General features: G+C 36.1%; 2 protein-coding genes across 6 annotated transcripts in view; one reads left to right on the forward strand and one right to left on the reverse strand.

Moving 5' to 3' along the window:
• The window catches only part of LOC120778946 (trichohyalin), a 185,916-nt gene extending 178,076 nt beyond the window's left edge, over positions 1 to 7,840 (forward strand). For 2 of the 4 annotated variants that reach the window (XM_040111009.1, XM_040111008.1), the window contains 5 exons: positions 226 to 555; positions 623 to 734; positions 857 to 913; positions 3,536 to 3,712; positions 5,671 to 7,840. In XM_040111009.1, the coding sequence (XP_039966943.1) occupies positions 226 to 555; positions 623 to 734; positions 857 to 913; positions 3,536 to 3,712; positions 5,671 to 7,177 (2,183 nt within the window). In that variant the 3' untranslated portion in view covers positions 7,178 to 7,840. The remainder of the gene's footprint in view (positions 1 to 225; positions 556 to 622; positions 735 to 856; positions 914 to 3,535; positions 3,713 to 5,670) is intronic. The other 2 variants (XR_005705591.1, XM_040111010.1) reach the window with 2 other exon arrangements.
• LOC120778948 (HIV Tat-specific factor 1) overlaps positions 4,307 to 23,873 on the reverse strand; it is a 37,105-nt gene continuing 17,538 nt past the window's right edge. For both annotated transcript variants that reach the window (XM_040111011.1, XM_040111012.1), the window contains exons 3-8: positions 12,660 to 13,823; positions 12,396 to 12,598; positions 5,369 to 5,535; positions 4,966 to 5,152; positions 4,710 to 4,846; positions 4,307 to 4,646 (exon numbers count right to left, since the gene is read on the reverse strand). In XM_040111011.1, coding sequence (XP_039966945.1) covers positions 4,448 to 4,646; positions 4,710 to 4,846; positions 4,966 to 5,152; positions 5,369 to 5,535; positions 12,396 to 12,598; positions 12,660 to 13,797 — 2,031 coding nt within the window. In that variant the 5' untranslated portion in view covers positions 13,798 to 13,823 and the 3' untranslated portion in view covers positions 4,307 to 4,447. The remainder of the gene's footprint in view (positions 4,647 to 4,709; positions 4,847 to 4,965; positions 5,153 to 5,368; positions 5,536 to 12,395; positions 12,599 to 12,659; positions 13,824 to 23,873) is intronic.

Raw genomic sequence — 23,873 nt, forward strand, 5'->3', positions numbered from 1 at the left:
TTCCACATTCAACATTAAAGGATTTGGGACCAAAATTGCGCAAAAATAATATACACCGTCTTCTTAATCCAAAATATATATTTTAGTTTCACACTCTGTATATTCATACAATGTGGGAGAGTATTTAAAATTCGATTCCGCCGCACGTTATGCGCCCTTATTTGTTATAAATTTTCTTTTATTTAATTTTACCAAACTTTAATAATCCTTTCCTTATGCTCGCAGTGGCACCCTACATTAATGCATATCATGTGTCAGCCGCCTCAGCGGGCGTGTCCTTCATGAATGAAAACTATCTGGACCAGCGAGAGTCACAAGTGTACAACACACAGAATGCCGCATCGAAGGCATTGCGTAATAGGCGCATGTACGCCATGTGTCCGCCACACTTCCAACGTGTCGGCTCCGAGTGCTACTCGTTGCTGCCACAGGCCAGCAGCTGGCTGGAGGCGCACTTCTTCTGCAAAGACAAGAACGCGAAATTGGCGGAACCACAGAATAGAGCCGATCGGAAATTGCGCGTTTTCCTCAAACAATACGACGCACAGCGGGGATGTAAGTGGCATTGCTTGCGGTCGCTTAAAGGAAATTAATTTAATTAAAAAATGATTTTTTCTTGCAGTAACTGGTCCCATTTGGATTGGCGCCACCTACGATTGGCAAAGCAATGTGTGGCAGTGGAGCATTAGCGGCAAGAACTTAACATATGACTCCTTCAGTCGCATGGAACCTGAGTAATAAAGTTTTTCAACTATTTATTTTTATTTTAATTTTTTAATTATTTTCGTTTTTAAGAGAAATAAAATTTTATTTAAACAAATATTCGAGATTTTATTAATGAGCGCCTGTTTTGCAGGATCAGACAGAACCTGGAAAACCATTGTGCTGTGTATGACCCAAATCTAGACTATAGGTGAGTGTTAATACTTTTATTGTTAAAACCTAAAAAACGTTTTTGCCACATTCATCTCATATTTATACATATGCTAATGCCTTAACAAACTTAAGCTTAACTCTTAGTACTAACCGGGTGAGTGCGTTGAAGGGAAAATAATACGAGACTAGCCGATGTTTAATCGAAAGCATTGTAATAAGTAAACTCAAATATTGTATGAGCTCTTTAATTTTAATCACCAAAAAAAGTAGTCCCAGTAGTGGTCTGGGAAATATAACTAAACTTTATGATAAGGAAGGAACTTTTCGCCCTAAACTAGTTAGGAATCCTTTTTGTCCCGAGTAGAAGGCGAAACCTAACAAGATTTTAATATCTTATGACATTCTCACCGACTGTCCCACTTTCGCTTGACTAAGCACCACCGATATAATACCTTGGGTCCACAGGGGAAATCAGCTGAAACTCAAAAAATTTGTATTAGGCTCAAAGCGCTTCGTCGATACATACGGCTTTCTGGGTCTATCCCTAGAAAGTTAAACTAACTGGTTGAGGTGAGGTTAGTCTGGCAGGCTAATGAGCCACACAGAGACCAGTTTTGTTCTTTGTGATACCAGAAGGAGTTCCGCTACGCAGTGAGGAGTAGTCCGGAGTAGTCTCAAAATGAAGTAGTCTTTAGGATACGCGAATTTCATTCGATTTTGGTGCGTCACTAACGATACCTCTTCCAGTGTCTGAAACCATTGGGCACCCAAATGCCAAAAGAGTTGTATAGCCAATGCGGGACAAGTACAAGAGATACTACATTGTTGCCCTGGTATGTTGCTTTCGAAATTTACCATAGTCTTCGCGATCTGTCAGCCTCATTCTGCAATCTTGTGCCGCCAGCAGTAACGGTCTGCGCCTACTCCGATCATTTTCCGACAATCTCTTCTATCGACTGCCAGTAAGAACTTTGTTATTTCCGATCTAACGTTTTACACATGACTTTTGCAGTTGTGCACCCAGACAGATACTTCCATCGCGTTTTGATTTTCTTTACCATACTCCTGTCCAGATCATCGTATCGAAAATACAAGGGTTCTCAAAGGTTGAATACGTTTTCGGTTGACAGCCATACACCACTCTTGGCAATCTCGTGCACTATCTTATTGCTCTCGATACCTTTTTGACCAGGCACCCAGTAGATGTGAAGCCATTGGTTTTTCCGCCACTCTCCTCTACTTGCCAAAGTACTTCTGGACGATATGTGAAATAAGGTTAAAGCCTTGATTGCTGTTCGGCTGTTCACGTAGATGTGAGCTCCGGAGTTGTCTGCAGATGCATTATAGCCTAACTCAGCGATTTTCCCAATAAACTAACCTAACTTTGTCAGAACACAGGAATGCAAATCTTGAATCGTTTAGCTGTTTTAAATGGTTTGGCAATATTTCTTTTCCACTACAACTGTGGGTCCGCCTGGGCCGAAAACACAAAACTTCGCCAGTTGTGTATATCCTCTACGAGGTCAAGCCAATTGTACATCCCAACTGCAGATATGTCGGCTTACACTTGGTCCTTCCATTGGATGCGTGGGCGCTCTTGCTTCCGTTGTGCACCCATGGTTCGTAAGACGAAGTAGCCTTTCGCTGGAGCATCATCTTCCATGTGAACGACAAAGCCCTACCAGCCCTTCGTTGGATTTTTACGCGCTTAACGGCACCAAATACCTTGCTGAGAACAGCTCCCTCGAACGCTCCAAGTGCTTTCTTATCAACCAATCGGTTCGTCATCGTCCATGCTTTTGCACCGCATAATATGACAGCAATGATAAGAGACTTATAGAGCCTAATTTTTGTTCGAGGTAGATGAATCTGCTTCTCAACTGTCTAGTTTCCAAAGTAGCACCTGTTGGCATAAGTTATCCTACGCTTGATCTCCTGGCTTAGATTATTGCTGGAATTTATGTTGGCGCCAGTCTTTGGCCGCATAAAAATCAGGAGCCGTTCGTATTACGTCGATCCGAAGATCAACTTGTCGAACTTTCTGTGTTGTGGCGACGATAAAATAACGACCCTTATAATTTTTGTCTACTTCTAGCCCTATAGGTACATAACATGAAACACTCATTTTATATACTTGACTACCGTTTGATTTATTTGACACATAAACTATAATTAAGCGATCGTGAAAGGTATTTAGAAACACAATTTTAATTGCAAATACAATGTCATAGCGTCAGCACACTCCCATAAATGAATGCAACAATAGCATACTTAAAATGCAGGCGAGTAAAGTGTGAAGCAGCTAATCAAGTTGTCCGACTCAGCTCAAAACGTATCGCGGTCAATTGACGTGTTAATGATGTGTAGCGCCAGACAAGAATCTAAACAAACGTTATAAACACATATGCACGCCTAGAAACACTAATACATACATACAAACACACACATATTGGTGAAATGAAACAGAAATCACTCAGCGCCAACTTGCAACGTGAAAGGCATACGAAATTTGGCAGCGGTTCTCAAAATGCATGCGGCACATTGCATATACACACATACATGCATACACACCGACGCTGCTAATTAGCTGGTTGCTTAATTGTACTTTGTAAATTTGCGTTATTAAAACTAATCTTTATTTTTTACATTCCACAAACAGATGGTCTGCTCGCCCCTGTCCGGATAGATTCCGTTTCATCTGTCAACATAAAATGCCAAAAGTCAGCGAGAAGAATCGAGGCAAGGTCTATACGCGTTGGAATGCCACCTACCCCAATGAGTATGCGAATGAAGTCATATTGGAAGTGATGGATCAGCCGGGCAAAAATGGACGCAGGTGAGTGTGTTGAGAATAGATACTTACTTATATATGTATGTATGAATATTTGTTGTTGTAAATAAAAACATAAAAACGTTAACTTCGGCTGCAACCCAGCTATACTCATAATACCTTACACAGGTGGCAAATTTCCTGAATTTTTTTGTCAAACAAAAGCGTTTTCCATACAAGGAGTGGATTTTGATCGGTCAGTTTGTATGGTAGCTATATGCTATAGTAGTCCGATCTGAACAATTTCTTCGAAGATTGTAGCCTTATCTTGGAAAATAATTGGTGGCAATTGATAGCTATATGCTATAGTAATCCGATCTGCACAATTTCTTCGGAGTTTGTAGCCTTGGCTTAGGCAGTAATTTGTGCCAAATTTCGTGAAGATATTTTGTCTTCTGCGTTTACTTCTCGTTGTTACAAACTTCGTGACACACTTGATATACCCTGTTCAGGGTATAATGATAGCTGTTGTGGAGAATCAGCGAAAAAATTAAGTTGAAATAATAAAATTTTGGCTCCAAAAAGACCAGCAGGTTTCAGTAGTAACATTTTAGTTCGCTGCTTTACTTTCTTCCTTACCAAAAAACATCAACAACATCATTTAGATCTTAATAGGTTGTTTCATTTCAAATAATGCAAAGCCACACATTTGACATTACAACGATTACAATTGCCCGCTCTTTTAAGCATTAGAATTGAGCGAGTAAACGCTGCCTTCAGAGTCACTTATTTCTATAAAGTTTAACACACTTCTGGTGTGTCTGCAGCATCACTTTCCAACTCATTCTGCTGCATTAGTGTTTCCCCCGCGTTTGTAGGCGCTGTCGTCGGCTCATTCAGTGCCTTTTGGATGGCATCCCGCTCCTCATTTTCCTCATTCGTTAGATACTGATCCCAATGGCTTAACCGTTTCTGCACCTCCGCCTCGGTTTCGACGATTCTGTTGGTTATGAGAAATAACTTAAAAATCGCAACTAAATGCTGGTAATTAGTGAAAACTTGCTTGTATTTGGTCTTGCCGTCCCAATGTTCCGCGCTCAGCTTACGTTGTCCGAAGAAACGGCCGTGCATCATTTGTATTACCACATCGGCTTCCTCTGGGTCGGCCATATTCACTTGTGCGATGCCTTCGGGATGACGCTGTAGATAAAAGTAAAGATAATCATTTGACACAATGTTTAGCGATAATAATAAAATTAATTAATTAAATTAATTAAAAAATTAAATTTTGATTAAAAAATTAACCGTTTTATACTCACATCATAAATGACCACCTTTCGTACGGTGCCACATTTGCTGCACTCCTCACGCAACTCATTCTGATAGTCCAGTATCAGCTGCACTTCTTTTTCGAAAATGATTGGATCGAAAAGATTTTTAATGATAACCACCTTCTCATTTTTCGAGCGTTCACCGCGCATTTTTTCCGGACGCCAATCGAAAAGTCTACAGAAATAAAAATGAAAATATTACTTCGAAATTTCGAATTCGAATAGTTTTCGAAAATTAAAAAATAAACTTAAATTTTGTCAATTAGGAAGAGCTACCATTATGTGGTTGTTGGGGTAAAAATTAAGCTTTAAGAATATGGGGAGCTTACTATCTGGGTGTTAGAAGATTTTAAATTGGACGCCTTTAAGCAGCGACCCTCGTCACACTTACTTTTCTTTCATTTTCTGCAACTTCTCTTTGTCCTTCTTCTTGCGTTTCGGTTTTAAAGCTGGATTGTATTCGCCACGCATCTGAAATTTGGCACGTTGCACGCGTATTTTGTGACCACGAAGGTTATACTCATCCAAAATATTTAAAGCCAAGCCCACAGACTCCACCTGCAAAAACAAAAATGCAAATAAAGATTAGTTTTAAACGTAAAAACTTAGATCTAAGCTATATAAAAAAAAAAACCAAAACAAAACTTGAGAAAAAAAAATATTATTCACAAAACCGCTACTTTCAACTTCCAGATCCAATGTCATCGTAAAGGCCGACGGCAGTGACGAACAGATCGTGCTACCGAAACCACGCGGCAGAGCCGGACACAATCGTGGACGCACAGGACGTCGTCCAAACCGACCGACCACAATCCATCCGAACGATATCGATGCACAAGCGACCTCGAACTCGCCAACTTTGGCACATTACAACGAAATACCGGTGCCAGCTACAGCAGCGCCCAACGCGCCCAACGCAGCCAATCGGGCGCGAAACGGACAAAAGCAAATGCCGCATGATCGTGTCGTATGGCGACAACGGCAGAAGGAGAAGCGCCGTTTGGAGCGCAAGAGACAGCGCGCACAGCAAATGCAGAAGGAGAAGGAACGCAAATGGAACGAACAACGGCTGCGCATACTGGCGAATCAAGAGCGTGAACGACAACGGCACCTGCAGGAACAAGAACAACAGGACCAACAACCGAAATCATACGAACAAACCGAACAGCCGCGACGTGAACTGGATGAACTGAGACAGCGCGAAGCCATCGATCTGGAACGACAACGCCAGCAGCAACTGGCCGAAGCGGAAGTCAAACGACGCGAATATGAAAGTCGGCATCAAGAATTGGAAGTGCTGAAGAAGCAACTTGCCGAGGAGAAGAAGAAGCGCGACGATGAATATAGCAGCGCAGAACGCATACGACAGGAACGTATCGAACGGCAGCGAGAACGTGAAGAGAAGGAGCGCAAAGAACGTGAGGAACAAATGAAAAAAGAGCAGGAAGAACGCGCCAAAGAAGAAGCGAAACGTGAACAAGAACGACTGGAGACGGAGCGGCGACAGCTCGAAGAATACGAAGAACGTTTAAAGCAAGCGCGCGATGAACGTGAACGTGAACTACACGAACAGCAAGAACGTAAGCGGCAAGAGGACGAGGCCAACCGACGACGCTTGGAGGAAGAAGAGAAGCGGCGGCAAGAAGAGATTAAACAACAATTGGAGGAAGAAGAAGAACGCTTGAAACTGGAACAGCTGGAAGAAACACGCAAGCTGGAGCGACAAGAACTAGAACGACTGGCGGAAGAAAATCGACGACGCGAAGAGAAGCTACGCCAGCGACAGGAGGAGATCGCCCGCCGCGAAGAGGAGCAACGTAAAATCGAAGAAGAAGAGGAGCGCATAAAGAAGGAACTCGAAGAGGCGGAACAACGACGCAAGGCGGAACACGAAGCGCAAATCAAGCAGGAGGAAGAAGCGGTCAAGGCGCGTGCCGAAGCCGAACAAAGAGCAGCCGAGGAGGAGAAACGTAAGCGCCAAGAGCGTTTCGATGCGTTGAAAAAGCAAGATGACGAACGCCTGCGCCAAGAGAAGGAGGAGAAGAAGCGCAAATATGCAGAGCGCCTATCGCGCCTCTCACCGGAAGATCAGCGCAAATTCTTCGAAATGCGCAAACGGCGAAAGGCCAAGAAGACACAAGAATTGCTGCAACAAAAACAGACAGCCAATGGCGGCAACGAGGCATACGAGGAAGAATAGAGGAGCGGCGGCGGGTGGAAATTCAACAAATCAAAATGGATATTAGAATTTAACGGTATATAACGGTTGAGTGGTAAAAACATATGTTTATTTTTTGTTTTTTTAGTAAGAAACTCAAAGCTCCACCAAACAGTCGACTGTATTTATATTGGTTTTGCTTGATCCCCGCAACCTCATGCGAAATATTATTTAATTAAAATAAGTCATAAGCATAAATATTTTTTTATAAATTTAAGTCGTTGCTGCCATTATTTCACTTGAATAGTTGTACTCGTGAACGCTCAATGTTGTTTTTTAGCTCCTTGCACGCTCTCCATTTTATATTGTCACATATACATAGCTAACATATGCATACATGCATTTGTGTATGTGTGTGTATAAATAAGAAATTGAAAGAAAATCTTATAATTGGTTTGAAAGGAAATCTTGTTTAAGTCGTAAGAAAAATTACCGCTAAGGCACTACATAGTATTAGCTTTAGTAGCACACGAGCGGCGCTCCAGTGACTTCGTCTACTGCTCGGCAACTGCGCCAGCTACACTCGATTGTAAATTTACGAAAAATTAATATTATTAATTTATAAGTGGGCGACAGGCAGCCGAAGAGGATTAATAAAAATTAAAGAAATACTTCAAAATTAATTGAATAAAATAAAAATAAAAAAAAATCGCAGAAACTGAGTTGTTTGTATATACATAAATAATAGCACGCATGTGTGTGTTGTAATGTGGAAAAAGAGTTTTATCGCAATATAACTGTAATTTATAAACATTTATGATTATATAAAAGCAATAGACTTAACCTCACATTATTGTTAAAGTTATGTAAAAGCACATTTGAAAAAATAAACTCTTTTAATAAATAAAAAATTTATTAGAATTAAATTGGAATTAAGTTTTTAAATTTTCAAAAATTAAACCGAAAATAGTTTTAAATTTTTTAAAATTAATTATTACTTAATTTTTAATTAATATTTTGTTTTTAATTTTGATTAACTAATTATTTTTATTCTTTTTTAATTGGAAATATGTTTTTTTATTTATTAATTCATTAAAATTTTGAATTAAATTATTTTTTTAATTTTTAAACAAAATAAGATTAAATTTTAAAAAAGTTCTGATCTAAAAAATTTAAAATTAAATTTTTATTCACTTTTAAAATGTAATATTACTTTTTAATTATTTTTTTTTATTTTTGTTAATTTAATACAAAAGTGTGCTCTTCCGATCTAAAACTAATTTAAATTAATTTTAATTAATTTTATTTTATTTTATTTTAAATTTTCAATAAAAAAGAAATAAGTAAAACTTAATTTAATTTAACTATACATTTTTTGAAAATTTAGAAATAATAATTAATTTTATTTATTAAATTTAATTTATTAAATAAATAATTTTATTGAAAATGAAATTAAATTTTAATTATTTTTTTAATTTTTTAAAAATTTTTAATTAAATTCAATTAAGTTTTAAATAATTTTTGAATTAAATTATGAAAGAAATTACTTATATTTTGAAAAGTTGAGATTAAATTTTATTCATTTTCAAAAATGTAATTTTACCTTTTTTAAAATAGATCGGAAGAGCAATTAATTTAAACTTTTATTTTTTGTAAATTAAAAATAAAATGTAACTTTTAATAATTTTTTTTAATTTTTAAATTACATCATGAAATAATGTATTTCTTTTTAAAATATTCAAACTAAATTTTGACAAATTTTTATATACAATTTAAAATTTAATTTTTTAATTTTTGAAAATGAGTAAAAAATTTATTTAAAATTTGAATGAATTTATAAATTAAGTTTTAACAATTTTTTGAATTCTGAAATTAAATTATAAATTAAATTTTTAAATTAAAATTTAAAATTTAATATTTTAATTTTTAAATTAAATTAGAAAAAAAAATATTTTTTTTAAATTATTCAAACTAAACTTTTTCTTTAAAAAATTTAAAATGAAATTTTTTTATTTTTCAAACTTATAACAAAATGAATTTTTAAAAAATGTATAAATATGTTTGTTTTATTTTTTTGTAATTAAATTGTAATACATATTTTTTAATTAAAAATTCAATACTAATTAATTTTTAAAAATTCAGCATAATTTTTTTAACTTTTGAGAATTTAAACACAGTTTTGATATTTTTTATTTTCAAAAATTGAAAAACAAATTAGATTAACTATTAAATTTAATTTCTATTTTTTTTAATTTTAAATAATGTTTTATATAAATTTGGAAAAAAAACTTAAACAATTATTTGAAGCATAGAAGTAAATAACAAATAAATTGCATAAAAACAACAACAAATAAAAATAAATTAAATAAATATTAAAATAAGCACTAATGCGAAAAAATGTAAACAAAAATGTTTTTTCAAAGTATTTAACAACCTCCACACATTTGTATTTAAAATTTAAGTGCTTTTACACAATTTTTTCAACCAAAAATTCACAATACTGTTAAACATGTTAATCGGGTCAAAGAAATAACTTAGTATAAGACACTTTTTCCGCACAAAAATAATAAAATTTATTATAAACATAAGAAAAAAATATTTATAAACTAATTTAAAGCATATTGAGCGCTAAAAATATAATTTTGAAGCTCAAACTTCATAAAAAATATAGAAACTACTAATATAAGCCTTTTGTATTTTTAATTTTAAAACAAAGAATAAAAATAAAACTATAAAACATTTGCTTAAATAAGTTAAATAAACACTACATGTAACAAATTGCTTTTAACAAATATTAAAATTAAATTTTAATTTTCACTGTTAATAAAAAAGCAACACTGAACGATATTAATAACACGATTTTTGTAATTTTTTTTTGTTTTTTGAATATTTAACAACTTATTGTTTGCGATTTCGTATGCAATCGTCTCTTACAATACAAATATTTGTACATAAAAGCATATAGCATACACAAATACATATGTACATACATAAAACGAAGTACATACAATACATACATATGTAAACCGATTCGAAATGTGCAACTAAACTAAATGCAATTTTCATCTAATTATTACCTCACAGTATGTTTTTCGTCTTGATATTGTAGTATAAACGAGTAAATGATATAAATGAATAAATGAAAATGACCACGTAATGAAAACATATTGAATTCTACTTAGATGCTTACATACACACTTACATGCATACGAATACAGAAAATTTGCATGTAAATATTTAAGAATAATTATGTAATTCAAAGCAAATATATAAAAATGCGAATCGAGCACCGTAAAATATGTAACTAACCCTAGAATTAACAGTAAAATGATCGAACGAAAATGTAAGTAAAACAAAAACAAAACTTTGTTGTAATTGTAATATGAAAGCGTATGTATGTAGCTCCAACGATATAGTGAAGCTGTGAAAAAACAATTTTGGAAATCAGCAAACATGCAGCAGCTACATACAAACATACATTAATAATGTGAAAGGTAGAAGTAAAATTGAAGCAACAATAAAGTTTTGAAAACTATATAAAAACACCAATAAATTAATGTTTTATTTATTGGAAAAAATTATTTGTGAATACTAGGAACGCTGAGCTATTCTGCTGAGTGGCCTTAGTACACTTTTTGACTGAATTGGCAAAAATCTCTTTAATTTCCAAACATATTGTCAGCATTTTCGCCAAATTCTACAAAAAAATATTTCCCAGTATTTCCCGAGTATTTCAATAATAATAGTATTACCCTACATTAACCATATTTAATATTTGCAGTATTAATTAAAGTCCGGTATTTATTTTTTCAGAAATTCCCAGTATTAACCATATTTATTATTTTCAAAATTATCTGCGGTGGTAAAAACCTATTAAATTTCCATAAACATTGTAAGATTTTTTTCCGAAATTCTATAAAAGTGTTTTACAACGAACATTTCCCAGAATTGGCCGAGTATTTCAATAATAACATTTCCCTAAATTAAAAAATATTAAATATGGATTTCCAATATTAACCAAAATTTAAGGTATTAATTTTTGTAGAAATTCCCAGTATTACCCAGTATTTATAATTTTTCGAAATTATCTGATGTGGTAAAAACCTCTTAAATTTCCGTAAACATTGTGAGAATTTTTTTTCGAAATTCTATAAAAGGGGTTTTCAGGAAAAATTTCCCAGTATTTATGTAATAAAAGAATTTTCCTACATTAACTACAATTAATTTGTGCAATATTTACCAAAATTTCCATATTTATTATTTCCAAAAAATCCCAGTATTAACCAGTATTTATTATACATGAAGGCTATGCTTCATAGCAGTAAAACACAATGTTATTTATTGCTTCATCATTATCTATAAAAAATTATGTTTTTTCTATCGGTAGATTTTATTACCCAAGAGCTTTCAACCCCCTAATATTATTATTAAAAATTTCGCAAACGCTATAGTTCCAAAAATATACCAAGACGTAAATTAGTATTTTACAGAAATGCCTACAGATAAGATATATCAATCAATGGGTATCTGAGTAAAATTTTCCAGCATTAATCAAAATTTATTAACCCCGTAACATTTACTAGAAAAAATTGCTATTCACCAGCAGTATTCCCCGGTATGGTTCCAGAGTTATTATCACCGTTGTATTTATAAGAAGAACCAGGTGGTTTTTAGAGCAATATTTCCCAAGAATTTAAGCTTGAAGTACACCAACTTCAACCGCACTAATGTTAGAAAAATTGCATCCCAGACTATAACACATTTCTAAATTATAATGGCACCGAGATATCAGTTATTGGTCGAATAAATACCCAGCTCCGGCACTAATAGGATAGTTTTGTTGGACTTTTTCAAAAAAGGCAAAAAACATAGTTTTCAATAATCATGAAAAAGTTCATTAACTTCAAATTATGGAGAACCCATAACCTTATGAATCACGCTACGTTTAAAATTTTTTAAAGAAAATTGCAAAATTGAAGCATTGATTCCGACCGTCAAGTGTCTACAGTTTATAGTGGCCATTCGCAAGAGATATGCAAGAGATTTCATCCAGGACATGGAAAAGTGAATGAATCAGATAGAATATGGAAAATAACGGGAATGTTGACACTTTCATCTAAAGTTTTTTTCATACCAAAAAAAAAGCAATAAACCTAAAACACTAATGTGTACCACTTTTCTCGGATAAAAATCTCATATAAAGCACGCTATGCCATATGTACTTTTAAAGTAATAGAAATAAAATAATCTTGATACTCACTTTAATATAATCACACAAGCCATCGCCCTTGAGTTGACCATCGGACTCCGCATACAGTTTCAGTTTATACTTTTGCGTTTGTGGATCGCGCATAATCATGCCGCATTTGCCCATCAGCTCGGCGAACTCATCCATGGTAATGTCCAAGGGTAAATTCGAAACATAAACTTTCGTGTTCTGCTCGGGATCCAAATCAAACCACTCTAAAAAAAGTAATGAAGAAGTGATTTTCACAAACAAATTAAATAATTCAAATTTACTCACTTGGCGGCTCCTGCGCTTTCCGCTTTATAGCAGGTGCACCCTCGCCATTTGCATTCGCCGCCGTCGCTTCTGCAGCCGCCTTTGCCTCCTCAGTCATACGTTGCAATTCCAATTCTTTCTGCTTTTTCTCTTCCTCCGCTTTACGTCTGGCCTCCTCCTCAGAGGCACTAGTATTATCTATGAAACCGTAATTCATCTGATAGTGCGCCATAAAGTCATCATCGATCTTCGGAAACCAGGCGTTCTTGCTCTCATCCCAAAAGAACACCGTGCCATCTTTATCGGTGTAAATACGTTGGCCGTCCTCGTCAATGTCATAGATCACATTCGTTGGATCAGTGGCATTCGATTTTGGATCTGTTGTTTGTGCGGCGCCCGTTTTTGGTATCCACTCCTTTTTCTCCGCATCCCATTTGTAATGCTCCGTTTCGGTTGTTTGTTGCTGCACCTTCGGTATCCACTTTTGTGTTTGACTGCACCATTTATAGTGCTCATTCTCATAGGGATTTTCAGTGGACGTTGTTGTACTCTCAGCTTTGTCGGCGTCACAAGGCAACCAATTATTTTCTGTTGTACTCCATTTGTAGCGATGATGCGTATTGGGGTCCGTATAGATGGCGCTGCCATCGGGTTCATACGTCACATGCTGTGCGTAATTGTCGTCCAACTGCGCTTCAGTAGAAGGTGCCGAAGCTGATGGTTGAGTATTGTTATCTGCTTCTGTTAATTTTGGATTGTGGATTTGGTTGGATTCTGTTTCTTTAACAAGCACGGTTTCTTTTTCGTCCTTTTCCATACCAACTTTCGCTTTTTCCACGGCGCTCTCGTTTCGGTAGATTTCAGTGGCACCAACAACATCTGGAGAAACTGTCGCATTGGCTACATTTTCACTTTCAGTTATCTCTGCATTTTCACTCTCAATTTTCTCTGCATTTATACTTTCGGAAGTGCTTTGTTCTTGCTCTCGCGTTGTGGAAACTTCTTCGATTTGTTCTCTTGAGGTAGTTGAAACTATTTCTTCGTAGGGTAAAGTTGTCGTTGGCGCTGCAGGCGTTGTTGTGGGATTGCTTTCTGATTTTTCCCTTAACTCGGCATTCTCACTAGATGCTTCCGGCATTTCTTCCGAATTCTCACTCATTTTGCATGATTATTATTTGACAAAAACTAAAAGAAAATAGACATATTATTTATATTAACAAATAGTCGAAAAGGGAAATGAGACACATTTGCAGACAAAACAAGAGATAAGCCAAAATGCGTGAGTAAGAAGAGCTTGACAAGCTGGCCGACAGAGGTAATGCTCGAAAATTCTACGAAAAGATGCGGCGACTAACAGAAGTTATCAAGACTGGAGCATACTCTTGTAGAACCCCCAGAGGTGATCTAGTGACTGGTGCCAACAGCATACTAAAGTTATGGATGGAACACTTCTCCAGCCTGCTGAATGGCAGTGAAGGCATAACATCAGGAGATGGGGAACTCCATTCCCAAACCATTCTGCAAACAGTCGTCGCACTCGCGACTTGGGACCCATGTCACTGTTGAAAGTCATTACTTTAAAGTCGTAGACAGTTTCTTCTATCTTGGTACCAGCATTAACATCTACAACAACGTCAGTCTCGAAAACCAACGCAGAATAACTCTTGCTAACAGTTGCTACTTCGGACTGAGTGGGCAATTGAGTATAAAAGTCCGCTCTCGATAAACAAAGACCAAACTCTACATGCCACTCATCATCCCCGTCCTGTTATATGGTGCAGACGCATGGCCACAACTGATGAGTCGGCGTTGCGAGTTTTGCGACAGAAAGGTTCTGTGGAAGATTTATAGTTCTATACGGTTTGGTAACCGCGAATACCGCAGTCGATGGAAAGAATGAATTTTTCTTTGAGAAAGAGAAATGTTGGTTCAAACTCATTGAACTATTAGTGTTGGGTTCCGAAGAATAAGAAGAAATTACTTGAGTCACAAATATATTTTCATTCCATTAATTAACCGTTGTTTTCATTTCCATTTCTTGAAGCACTCGTTTCCACATTTCTGCAGCCTATTTCCGGCGGCAGATTGCAAAAAGGCATTAAAAACTCATTCTCTTTTAAACACACATTTCGCAAGGTGCTAACGGTTATTTATTTACTTGCAAGTCCGCATATTTCTACGCATGCCTTAGATGCTGTTTTTACAGTTGACCAAAATCGCGTTGGAAAATACAACTTCCGCTTTTGAAAGCCAACCCCACATATATGTACATATATACGTATATACATATCTTAAGGTCAAAGGGCAAACGAAAGAGAAAACTTGTGCCACAATATTTATTTTGTCGCTGCTAATCATCATTACATTTGCCACCACAAGTCACACGCACGAATCCTTTTAAAAACACCCATTATGTTTGCGGGAAAGTGTCGCACGTTCCATGTTCTAGAAGCTGAAGGTCAAAGCGAATGCTTTTGCACTTCACGACTTCCGGTCTTAGCCGTTTGCGTTTATTTTTATCCTTGTGGCAATGCGTGCAGCAGGAGGTGCTTGCGTGCCTGGTCTCCCCGAGCAGTAAAGTAAAAACACCAAAACCGTTGAGAACTTAGTTTGGGTTCTTTATGCTTTAAAAGCTTTGGGAACTTCGAGCAAGTGTGGCACAGTGACAAACAAATGAATTTTAGCTTTAATTTCAATAATTCATCGATGTCAATGACCAATTCCTTAGAAATGTATATGGTAAGTAAGGGGTCAGTTGAAAAGTCTCCGGCTTGACACAAAAATGGCGAAGAATATTCCGGTATAAGAAAGCTCCGTACAAAGTGGGTGCCGCGCTAGCTCACATTTTGCCACGAGTTGATGAATCGGAGCAGTGTTTGTAGATTTTCAAGCGTAATAAACCCGAGATTTTGCATCGATATGCCACAATGGATGAAACATGACCCCATCATTTCATGCCGAAGTCCAATCGACAGTCGTCCAGTGTGGACTGCACGCAGCATTCGGCTGTCTAGGTTAGGGTGTCTGTATTTTAGGATGCTCATGGAATAATTTTTCTATAGTAGGCTACCTTGAAAAAGGAAAGGCCAACAACAGCGACTATTACACAGCGTTGTTGGGCCGTTTGAAGGACGAAGTCGTACGAAAAAGGACGCATTTGAAGAAAAAGAGTTGGCTGTTTCACCAAGACCTTGGTACATGTCAGTGAACAATATGACAAAAATCCGCGAATTGGGCTTCGAATTGCTTCCGTATTCAGCGTTTTCTCAAAATCTGGCCTCTAGCGACTATTTTCTGTCCTCAGATCTCAAGCGAATGCTTGCTGGGAAGAACAATCGAAGAGGTGATTGCCGAAAGTGAAGCCTATTTTGAAGGTAACGACAAATGCTTAGTACTACAAAAAAATTGAAGGGTCGTTTTAATCATTGTATCACCTTTGAAGGGAATTATGCTCAATAAAAAAAAAACGAAATTTGCCAAAAAATGTGTTTTACTATGGTAGGCCGGGAACTTTACAATTTACCTGTTAGTCCATATGTGTGTTGGTAAAAATGTTGTTAGTACCGTAAGAAGTGTTATTTTAAGCTAAGAAATATCGATCGATGACTTAGATCAACACAACCACAAAAAGCGCTGACTTCTTGCCTTAATAAGGTGAAATGTTGGCTTAATGGGCTTTTATTTAGGTTGACACGTTGTTTACTTCATATCTAAATATTTAAGTAGCGCAAATTGGGAGCAAAACTTTTAGTATGCTAAGATAATGATAGTTAAGACAGCGAGTGTTCAATAAACATGTCATAAGAAATATGGTGAGTACAAATATACGAGTGCGGCTTGATATATTGCGAGCCAGTTCTTCAGTCATTGAAGAAGGAATATGTATGAAGAAAAATCGTTAATTTCGGCTGCATCAAAGCTAAAACACAGTCAACAAGTGAATTTTTACGGCATAAAGGATTATAAAAAGATCTTTTGGATCAGTTTGTATGGCAGATGTATGATATAGTAGTCTGATCTGAACAATATATTGGGATATTATGATCATATTTCGTGAAGATATCTTGTCAAACAAAAAAGTTTTCCATACAAGGACTTGATTTTGATCGGTGAGGAAGTTTTGGAAGATATTGCCGAATTATAAATCTTTGGCTGGATATGAATTCAACTTCATTCCGGTTACGTATACCTTTAATTGGGAAAAGGACATAAAAAGGTTCACCGTGAGCAGTTAAAAAACATGCCGACCCAAAAAACTACTTTATATTTATAATTGCGAGGTAGCTGCATGCATGCCCCACATCTTCATATTTAATAAGTATCAAAAATCAATCAGCACAAGACAAAGTTCACTGTCCTCAATTGTTTATCCAACTCCAACAAAAATTTCCGAATTTCAAAATTGGACAACGTTAAAACTTTTAGGGGCAAGCGCCCATTGCACTTTTCGACCCAACAAGCGACCAACAACACAAACAAACTTTAAAACGAAACTGAAACTTTCCAAACAAAAGGAGAAAGCAAATGAAGTTTTATTTCATTTTTCCGCATATCAATATGCAGTTCAAGCGGTCAACATCAGGTGGGTCAACAACAACTAGGCATGCATGCCAGTGCAGCTTAAATGGCGTGTATTTTATGTGGACACATTGCACTCAAAATTGTTGCATATGTATGTACAGGTAAGTCTTTGTATGGGGAGAAACATTGCAAGCTACTAATTTGGCAAAACGCCTAAGCTTCCGCATGAAAACCCCAACATGAAAATATATTCCATTTTATGTACTCTGAGTATATACTTAGACGATAGGTGGGCCAACATTTCAGCCGCATCAGTTTAATGGCAAACTTACCATATGTACTCCACGTATGGTATTGTACACCACACAGGCTGGATCGCAAATTTTTGTAAGAGGTCGTTAATAGAATTGAATTCTTATGTCTATTTGATAGACAATACCTCCAAAGGCACGTTAAAAATTATCACAGTTATTCCTTAAGCGAGTAGTTAGATATCCATTCTCAAAGGAATATGTTGGGCATATATGTAGGTCATGAATATTTATGTAATATATGCGAAAGCTTAAAGCAAAGCTCAGAACAACAATGAATTGATGATTCCCACCAGTGTTTGGAGTTGCTAAATCAAAATAAACCAAATTTATTCGGTCGATATGTGACAAAGGAAGAAACCAAGATTTCAATTCAGAGTTTAAACGAAAATTATACATATCTACTCTTTGATGATTGCTAAGCTTTTGAAAAGTTCCAAGAAGATCCAACGTTTTCGAGCCAAATTTTGTTCAGCGAAGAGGCTCATTACTGGGTCAATGCGTTAACAAGCAAAACTGCCGCATTTTGGGACAAAGAGCAACATGAAGGGATTCAAGAGCTGCCATTTTATCCAGATAACGGTTAGGTGTGGTTTGTGGGCCGGTGGAGTCATCGCTCTTTCTTCAAAAATGATGCCGGTGAGAACGTAGCCGTCAATGGCTACCATTATCAGGCATGATAACCGACTATTTGATGCCAGAAATCGAAACTCGTGATTTCGGCGATATTTCCCACACACTCGCAACAATCAAAGGATTTATTGAGAGAACACTTCGGTGATCAGTGCCATTCACGTTTTAAACCGGTCGTTTGGCCACCAAGATGGTGTAATATCACACCCTTAGACTTTTTCCCGTAGGGATATGTAAAATCTAAAGTCTATGCGGTCCATTCCGCTTAAATTCAAGACACGCGTGTCATTCGCCAGTTATCAGTCAAAATGCTCGAACGAGTCATTGAAAATTGGACTCAAGGGATGTACATCTGAGACGTAGCAGCGGCCAACATTTGAAAGAGAAAATCTCCAAAAAATAAATGCTAAACAATGTTCTTTCGAATGATAATAATCTTTCCTCATTAAATTTAAAGTTTCCGTGTTTTTTCTTAAAAAAATTAGGGAACCTAGAAATGGATCACTCTTTATATTTGAAACTACGAAGCGTTATATGAGGATGTCTAACTGAAAAATTTCTAGAGTGGTTCTCCGAAGTTTATTCTACTTTTGAAAACTTTACTCGAATCACTTTGAAGGATTGGTGGTTGCTAGGAGGAACTGGCATTTTCCTTATCTGTTAGCACACCCGAATTCAGTTAGAAGTGGTTTCCACTAGGGCTCTTAAAACTATTCAAAAAACATGAAAACGGATTATTCGAATAGCTGGTTTGTAACCGTTCTTAAAAGTATAAACCGATTAATACTATTCGACTAATCATAACGTTGCCACTATTAATCGAATAGTCGACGACTTACGAATATCCAGCTAGTGCAAACCGAATATTATTATTCGAATAATAATTGTTATAATATTTCGATTAGTCGGAAACCAATAGCTCTAGTTTCCACATCATCAAGTGGAATATATAATATAAGACATCTGACATTGCTTGCCGCGGAGCCTCCACCATTAAAATAGTAATGATCCAACCCTGACCCTAGATCATCACAATCGCTAATTTCCTCTTTCAAGGAATTATAAAACTTCCGCTTACTCCTTCGCAGACTTAGCTATAAATCACGCACCAGAAACATAACAACCCGTGCTGTAACGATCATAACCACCAATCATTTCAAGCCATTTTTACCATCGAAGGGTCATAAACATAAGCCACAAATAGTTGCATGCGTAAAATAGTGGTTCTCAATAATAACCCAGAAAAGTCGTAACTCTTGCTGAAATACGTGCATAACGATTATAATGGCAGCCTAGGAATTGTGATTGATTCTAATTGACCACATTGGCACTTGCACTTGGAAGTCCAACAATGAGAAATAGGCTTCTGCTGTCGCAAATAAATTATACAAAAGTCTGATGAGTGCCACATTTCCATTTCAAAGGGCTCGCATGCATTACCATAGTTGTATAGCTGCATGGATATTTACCACGTTGGGCATAATAATAGGGACAAAGAACAAAAATTTAATGCCAAAAACTTAAAATGATGGTAAAATCAAGGTAATTTCGAAGAACCAGTTAGCTTTCGCGCTTCTTTGACTTATAGTAAGAAAAGTTACACCGCTGATACAGTTCATAAATCGGTCGAACCAATTTTTTGAAAAAATAATTGAAAATGATATTTTCACAAAGATTTTCGAACCAAATTCGGAGATATCTCAAGTATATCTGTAAGAGTAATGAAAAAAAACAGTGCCAGAAATAGGATATAGTTATCGCTTAGACAAAAAAAAACGGAACTTGAATTGTGCGATGGAAACATCGTATCGTGGTCTGGAATTATTTTGATAAGCAGATCTATTTCCATGCACAGCACTGCATCTGCGCAAATCAAAAGGCATTTAAAGTCATTTCAATTTTCTTATTGGTTAATTTGTTGCGTTTTCACTTTTACTGTAGGCCGAGTGGCAATTCCTCTGCCACTTCTAATCTTTATTGATTTTTTTCGCCGCAATTTAACAGCCTTTAAATACGAGTACAGTGGTCTTTTTATTATTATACGAACGGTAAAAGATTAAGAAAATATGTAAATTTGTATACTCTTGCAAAATGTTGCTACAGAGTATTATAGTTTTGTTCACCTAACGGTTGCATGTAGCACCTAAAACTATTCGAGATAAATATAGTGTATACAATGTATAATTTTGACAAAAAAAAGTCCCCGGAAATTGTAAATAAAGCGCAAAATATGTCCAAAGAGACCAGTTTGCGGTACCATTTTTGGAGAAATATTCAACTATATCGGGACGAGTCGAGCAAGGACGCAGTTCATCCAAAAAATATCCAGCAAAATCATTCGAATGGACTCGCGATAGATGTCGAGCTCTCTTGCCATCTCTCTAACACTTGAGTAAGAGTTCATTAATGGGCTCTTTCGGACCACTGCCACATCCACAAAACGCGATTAGTCGAAAACCTATAAACACTAAATTAAGATATAAAATCTTAGAAGAGGGCACCTGTGGGGCAAAAAAATTTTGCAAAGTGGGCGTGGTCCCGCCGTCTAATAAGTTTAATGTACATACCTCTTAAACCATTTAAGAAACAACAACCAAATTCGCCTAGCATAAATATATTAAGAACTACTACCGACAATGAGGAAATGGATGGAATCCGAGGTATCCCCGCTCTCCATATAACGGAACTGTTAAAATCTACTAAAATCGGAGTAAATCAATAACTAAATTTTTACCCCCGAGATGGGATGACAGGGCTTAAATGGAACCGAGGTCAAAATTGGACGATGGGAGTGGCACCGCCCACTTTTTGGTGAAATCACATCTCTCGGCATCCATCCGACTATTTAGTTCTTTCACTTTCCAGTACACAAATCAAGAAGCAAATAATATAACGGGATAAAACTTTGCACGAATGATGTCTTTAGTGTGTTCTACCTTATGACCAAAAATTGCCGAAATTCAACAAAAATTATTCAAGCCCCTAAATACTGAATATGTGGACCCCAGTAGCTAAAGTTGACTTTTCACCGAAAATATCGGTCAATGTATGGGATATACAATTGAAATTCAGAGAGAATTCTTTCCTAACTTTATGTATCAAAAATGGTCTTAATCAGGTCAATACTTCCTTTAACCCCCATATATGTAATATAAGGATTGTCGAGCTTCCGGGTGACTTTATACCTCATATATCGGCCAATATGTGAGGTATCTTAATATCTAGTGTTTTTCTAATATCGGTGCATTTTCGTGCTTAGAATCAATAAAAACGGCTGAAAACTAACCTCAGACCCCATATAACTAACAAGTCCTATGTACCTAAAAGTATTACCCCTGCTTTAATCCTTAAAAGTTGCAAGAGTATAAAATGTTCGGTTATACCCGAACTTAACCCTTCCTTACTTGTTTGAGGTTACTATTGCGATGTCCATTATTAGCGACGAGCAGAAATATGATCTGTTCCCACTACGTAACTGTAACGGACGAAGATTTATATCTAGTCTGTGGGTTTCACTTCTTACTCTTTCTAGATACCCTCTCATCTTTAAGAAATCACAGAACATTTAGGGGCAGATTTACTTTAAAAGAACTAAATCATCATCAACATTTATTTGAAAGTAACCGTTGATTTCCCGAACACTATTTCGTTTTCAAAATTTTCTACTAATTTTAATTTTTGGCGTTTGTTTTTGAAAAATCTTGACAGTAAATATCCTAAAAAAAATTGTCCAAGTCTGAAACACTCGCTTGAATTGAAATTCTTAGCTCGCGTTGATTACATCGAAAGAACAACTCACTATTTGTCACGCTATATAGAAATTCTTGTAAGAACTGTAGCGGAACTCAAATGATGTAAGACTGTACTGTTAGGTTACATTGTATCATCTATACAAACGAATATTTAATTTCTCCAAGAAACGCCTATGCAAATCTTTAAGGTCGAGAGGTAGAGCTTTAGCAGAGTGTGAGTAACTATTTCAAGAGAACAGCGCAAGGGTTTGTTTCTACAAAATTGCTTGACTTCAAGGTCATACGCGTATTTAAAAGGAATGGCGAATGGCTCTTGGTAACCACATTAATATGCGTAATTAACGCACAGTTGTCACGGATGTGGAAGGATAAAAGTCGCTATAAAATCGGGCCTAACGGCTGTAAAGCAAACACAAATAAGAGAAACACACGTAAGAACAACAAAATTCCAAGTGTATGTAAAACCACCCACACATAATTAACACAGAAATTTATGCGTAAGAAAAAGGAAGAAAGAATTTAATTTTTTCATTAGGGTGGTACAACTTAGGAGTTTTTTCTTTCCTACACATCGCATCAATCCATGGGTTTATTGAAAAAATACTTCGGTGAGCAGATGATTTCACGTTTTGGATCCTTTTCCTGTGGGGTGTACATAAAGTCTAAAGTCTATGCGGACAGAACCTCTTCGATTCAGGCCTTGGAGCAAAACATAACGCTTGCCATTCGCCAGTTACCAGTCGAACGAGTCATAGAAGATTGGACTCAACGGTTGGATTATCTGAGACGGCGCCGTCGCCAACATTTCAAAAATATTTTCTTTAAAAAAGTAAAGAACCTTGAGAAAAAGTAAAAAACCTCTAGATGAGTAAAGTACCTTTATGAACTCAAGCAATTTTTTCTCTAATAGAGAATGATTTAAAAGGATACATAGTATACTGGCTCTAAATGCTAGGATTGTTTGTCAGGTCTTCGAGATGTTCTCAAAACGGCATTGAATCATCAATCTTTACTATATGCCTGGTAAGAACTTAAACCATGTTACCTTAACATTATGATACGTCTAAGGAATTTATATGTGAAAATTTGGAATACTCTACATGGTTCAGTCCATTAACTGGTTAAAAGCATTAAAAAATTATTAAAGATTGTTCAATGCCGTGTTGAGAACATCTCGGACACTAAACCATTCAATTTGCTGTATAACTTCAATATGTATCTCTCTGAGAAAGCTATCGGCAGCATATTTTTATTGAATTTCCGAGTGCCTCACGAACCATCCTAGCATTTAGAATCAGTATACTATGTATCCTTTTAATTCATTCTCTATTAGAGAAAATTTTGCTTGAGTTCATAAAGGTTCCTTACTCATTTTGAGGTATGTCTTCATATTTTCCGAAGGTGGTGGACCACGCTTATGTTTACCAATATATAGACGATAAATTGGCAAAAATTTCGTGATTATGTAAATTCTTGACGCTGGAACATACCAAAACGCCTATGTCGATATTTGAATGTATAATAATTTACATTGTGTAATGCCCACAAAACCGCGTCAAAACAAATTTAGTACGAATTTGGCAAAATTAATGCAATTAATTAGCGTAATTCAATGGTAATGCTAGGACATTTACATTTTCTTGATTACTGACCGCAGCCAGAACGATATTAAATCGCGGGCAAAGGGTTGAGGAATGACGAAAAGTACTATATATAGATAAATACAAACGTTAGTAGGCATCAAACTTAGAGCTGAGTACAAGCTAATCAATCATTAGTCATAAACACTCTATCATATTTGGTTTAACAAATGATTTTACGAGGTAAATTATGACGAATGAGGAAATGTCATAATCGATAGTTTGAAAAGTGAAGGATGGAAAGTAGTTTCGAGGCGATTAATAATAAATCTTATGGGGTTATATACAGTTAGGACTTTCAAAAAATCGATTTTTTTTTGCGTTTTCTTAATATATATAGGATATATCTGAGTATACACACACAAAATTTCAAGTCGA

The sequence above is a fragment of the Bactrocera tryoni genome, chromosome 5, assembly GCF_016617805.1.
Source record: "Bactrocera tryoni isolate S06 chromosome 5, CSIRO_BtryS06_freeze2, whole genome shotgun sequence".
Classification (NCBI taxonomy): domain Eukaryota; kingdom Metazoa; phylum Arthropoda; class Insecta; order Diptera; family Tephritidae; genus Bactrocera; species Bactrocera tryoni.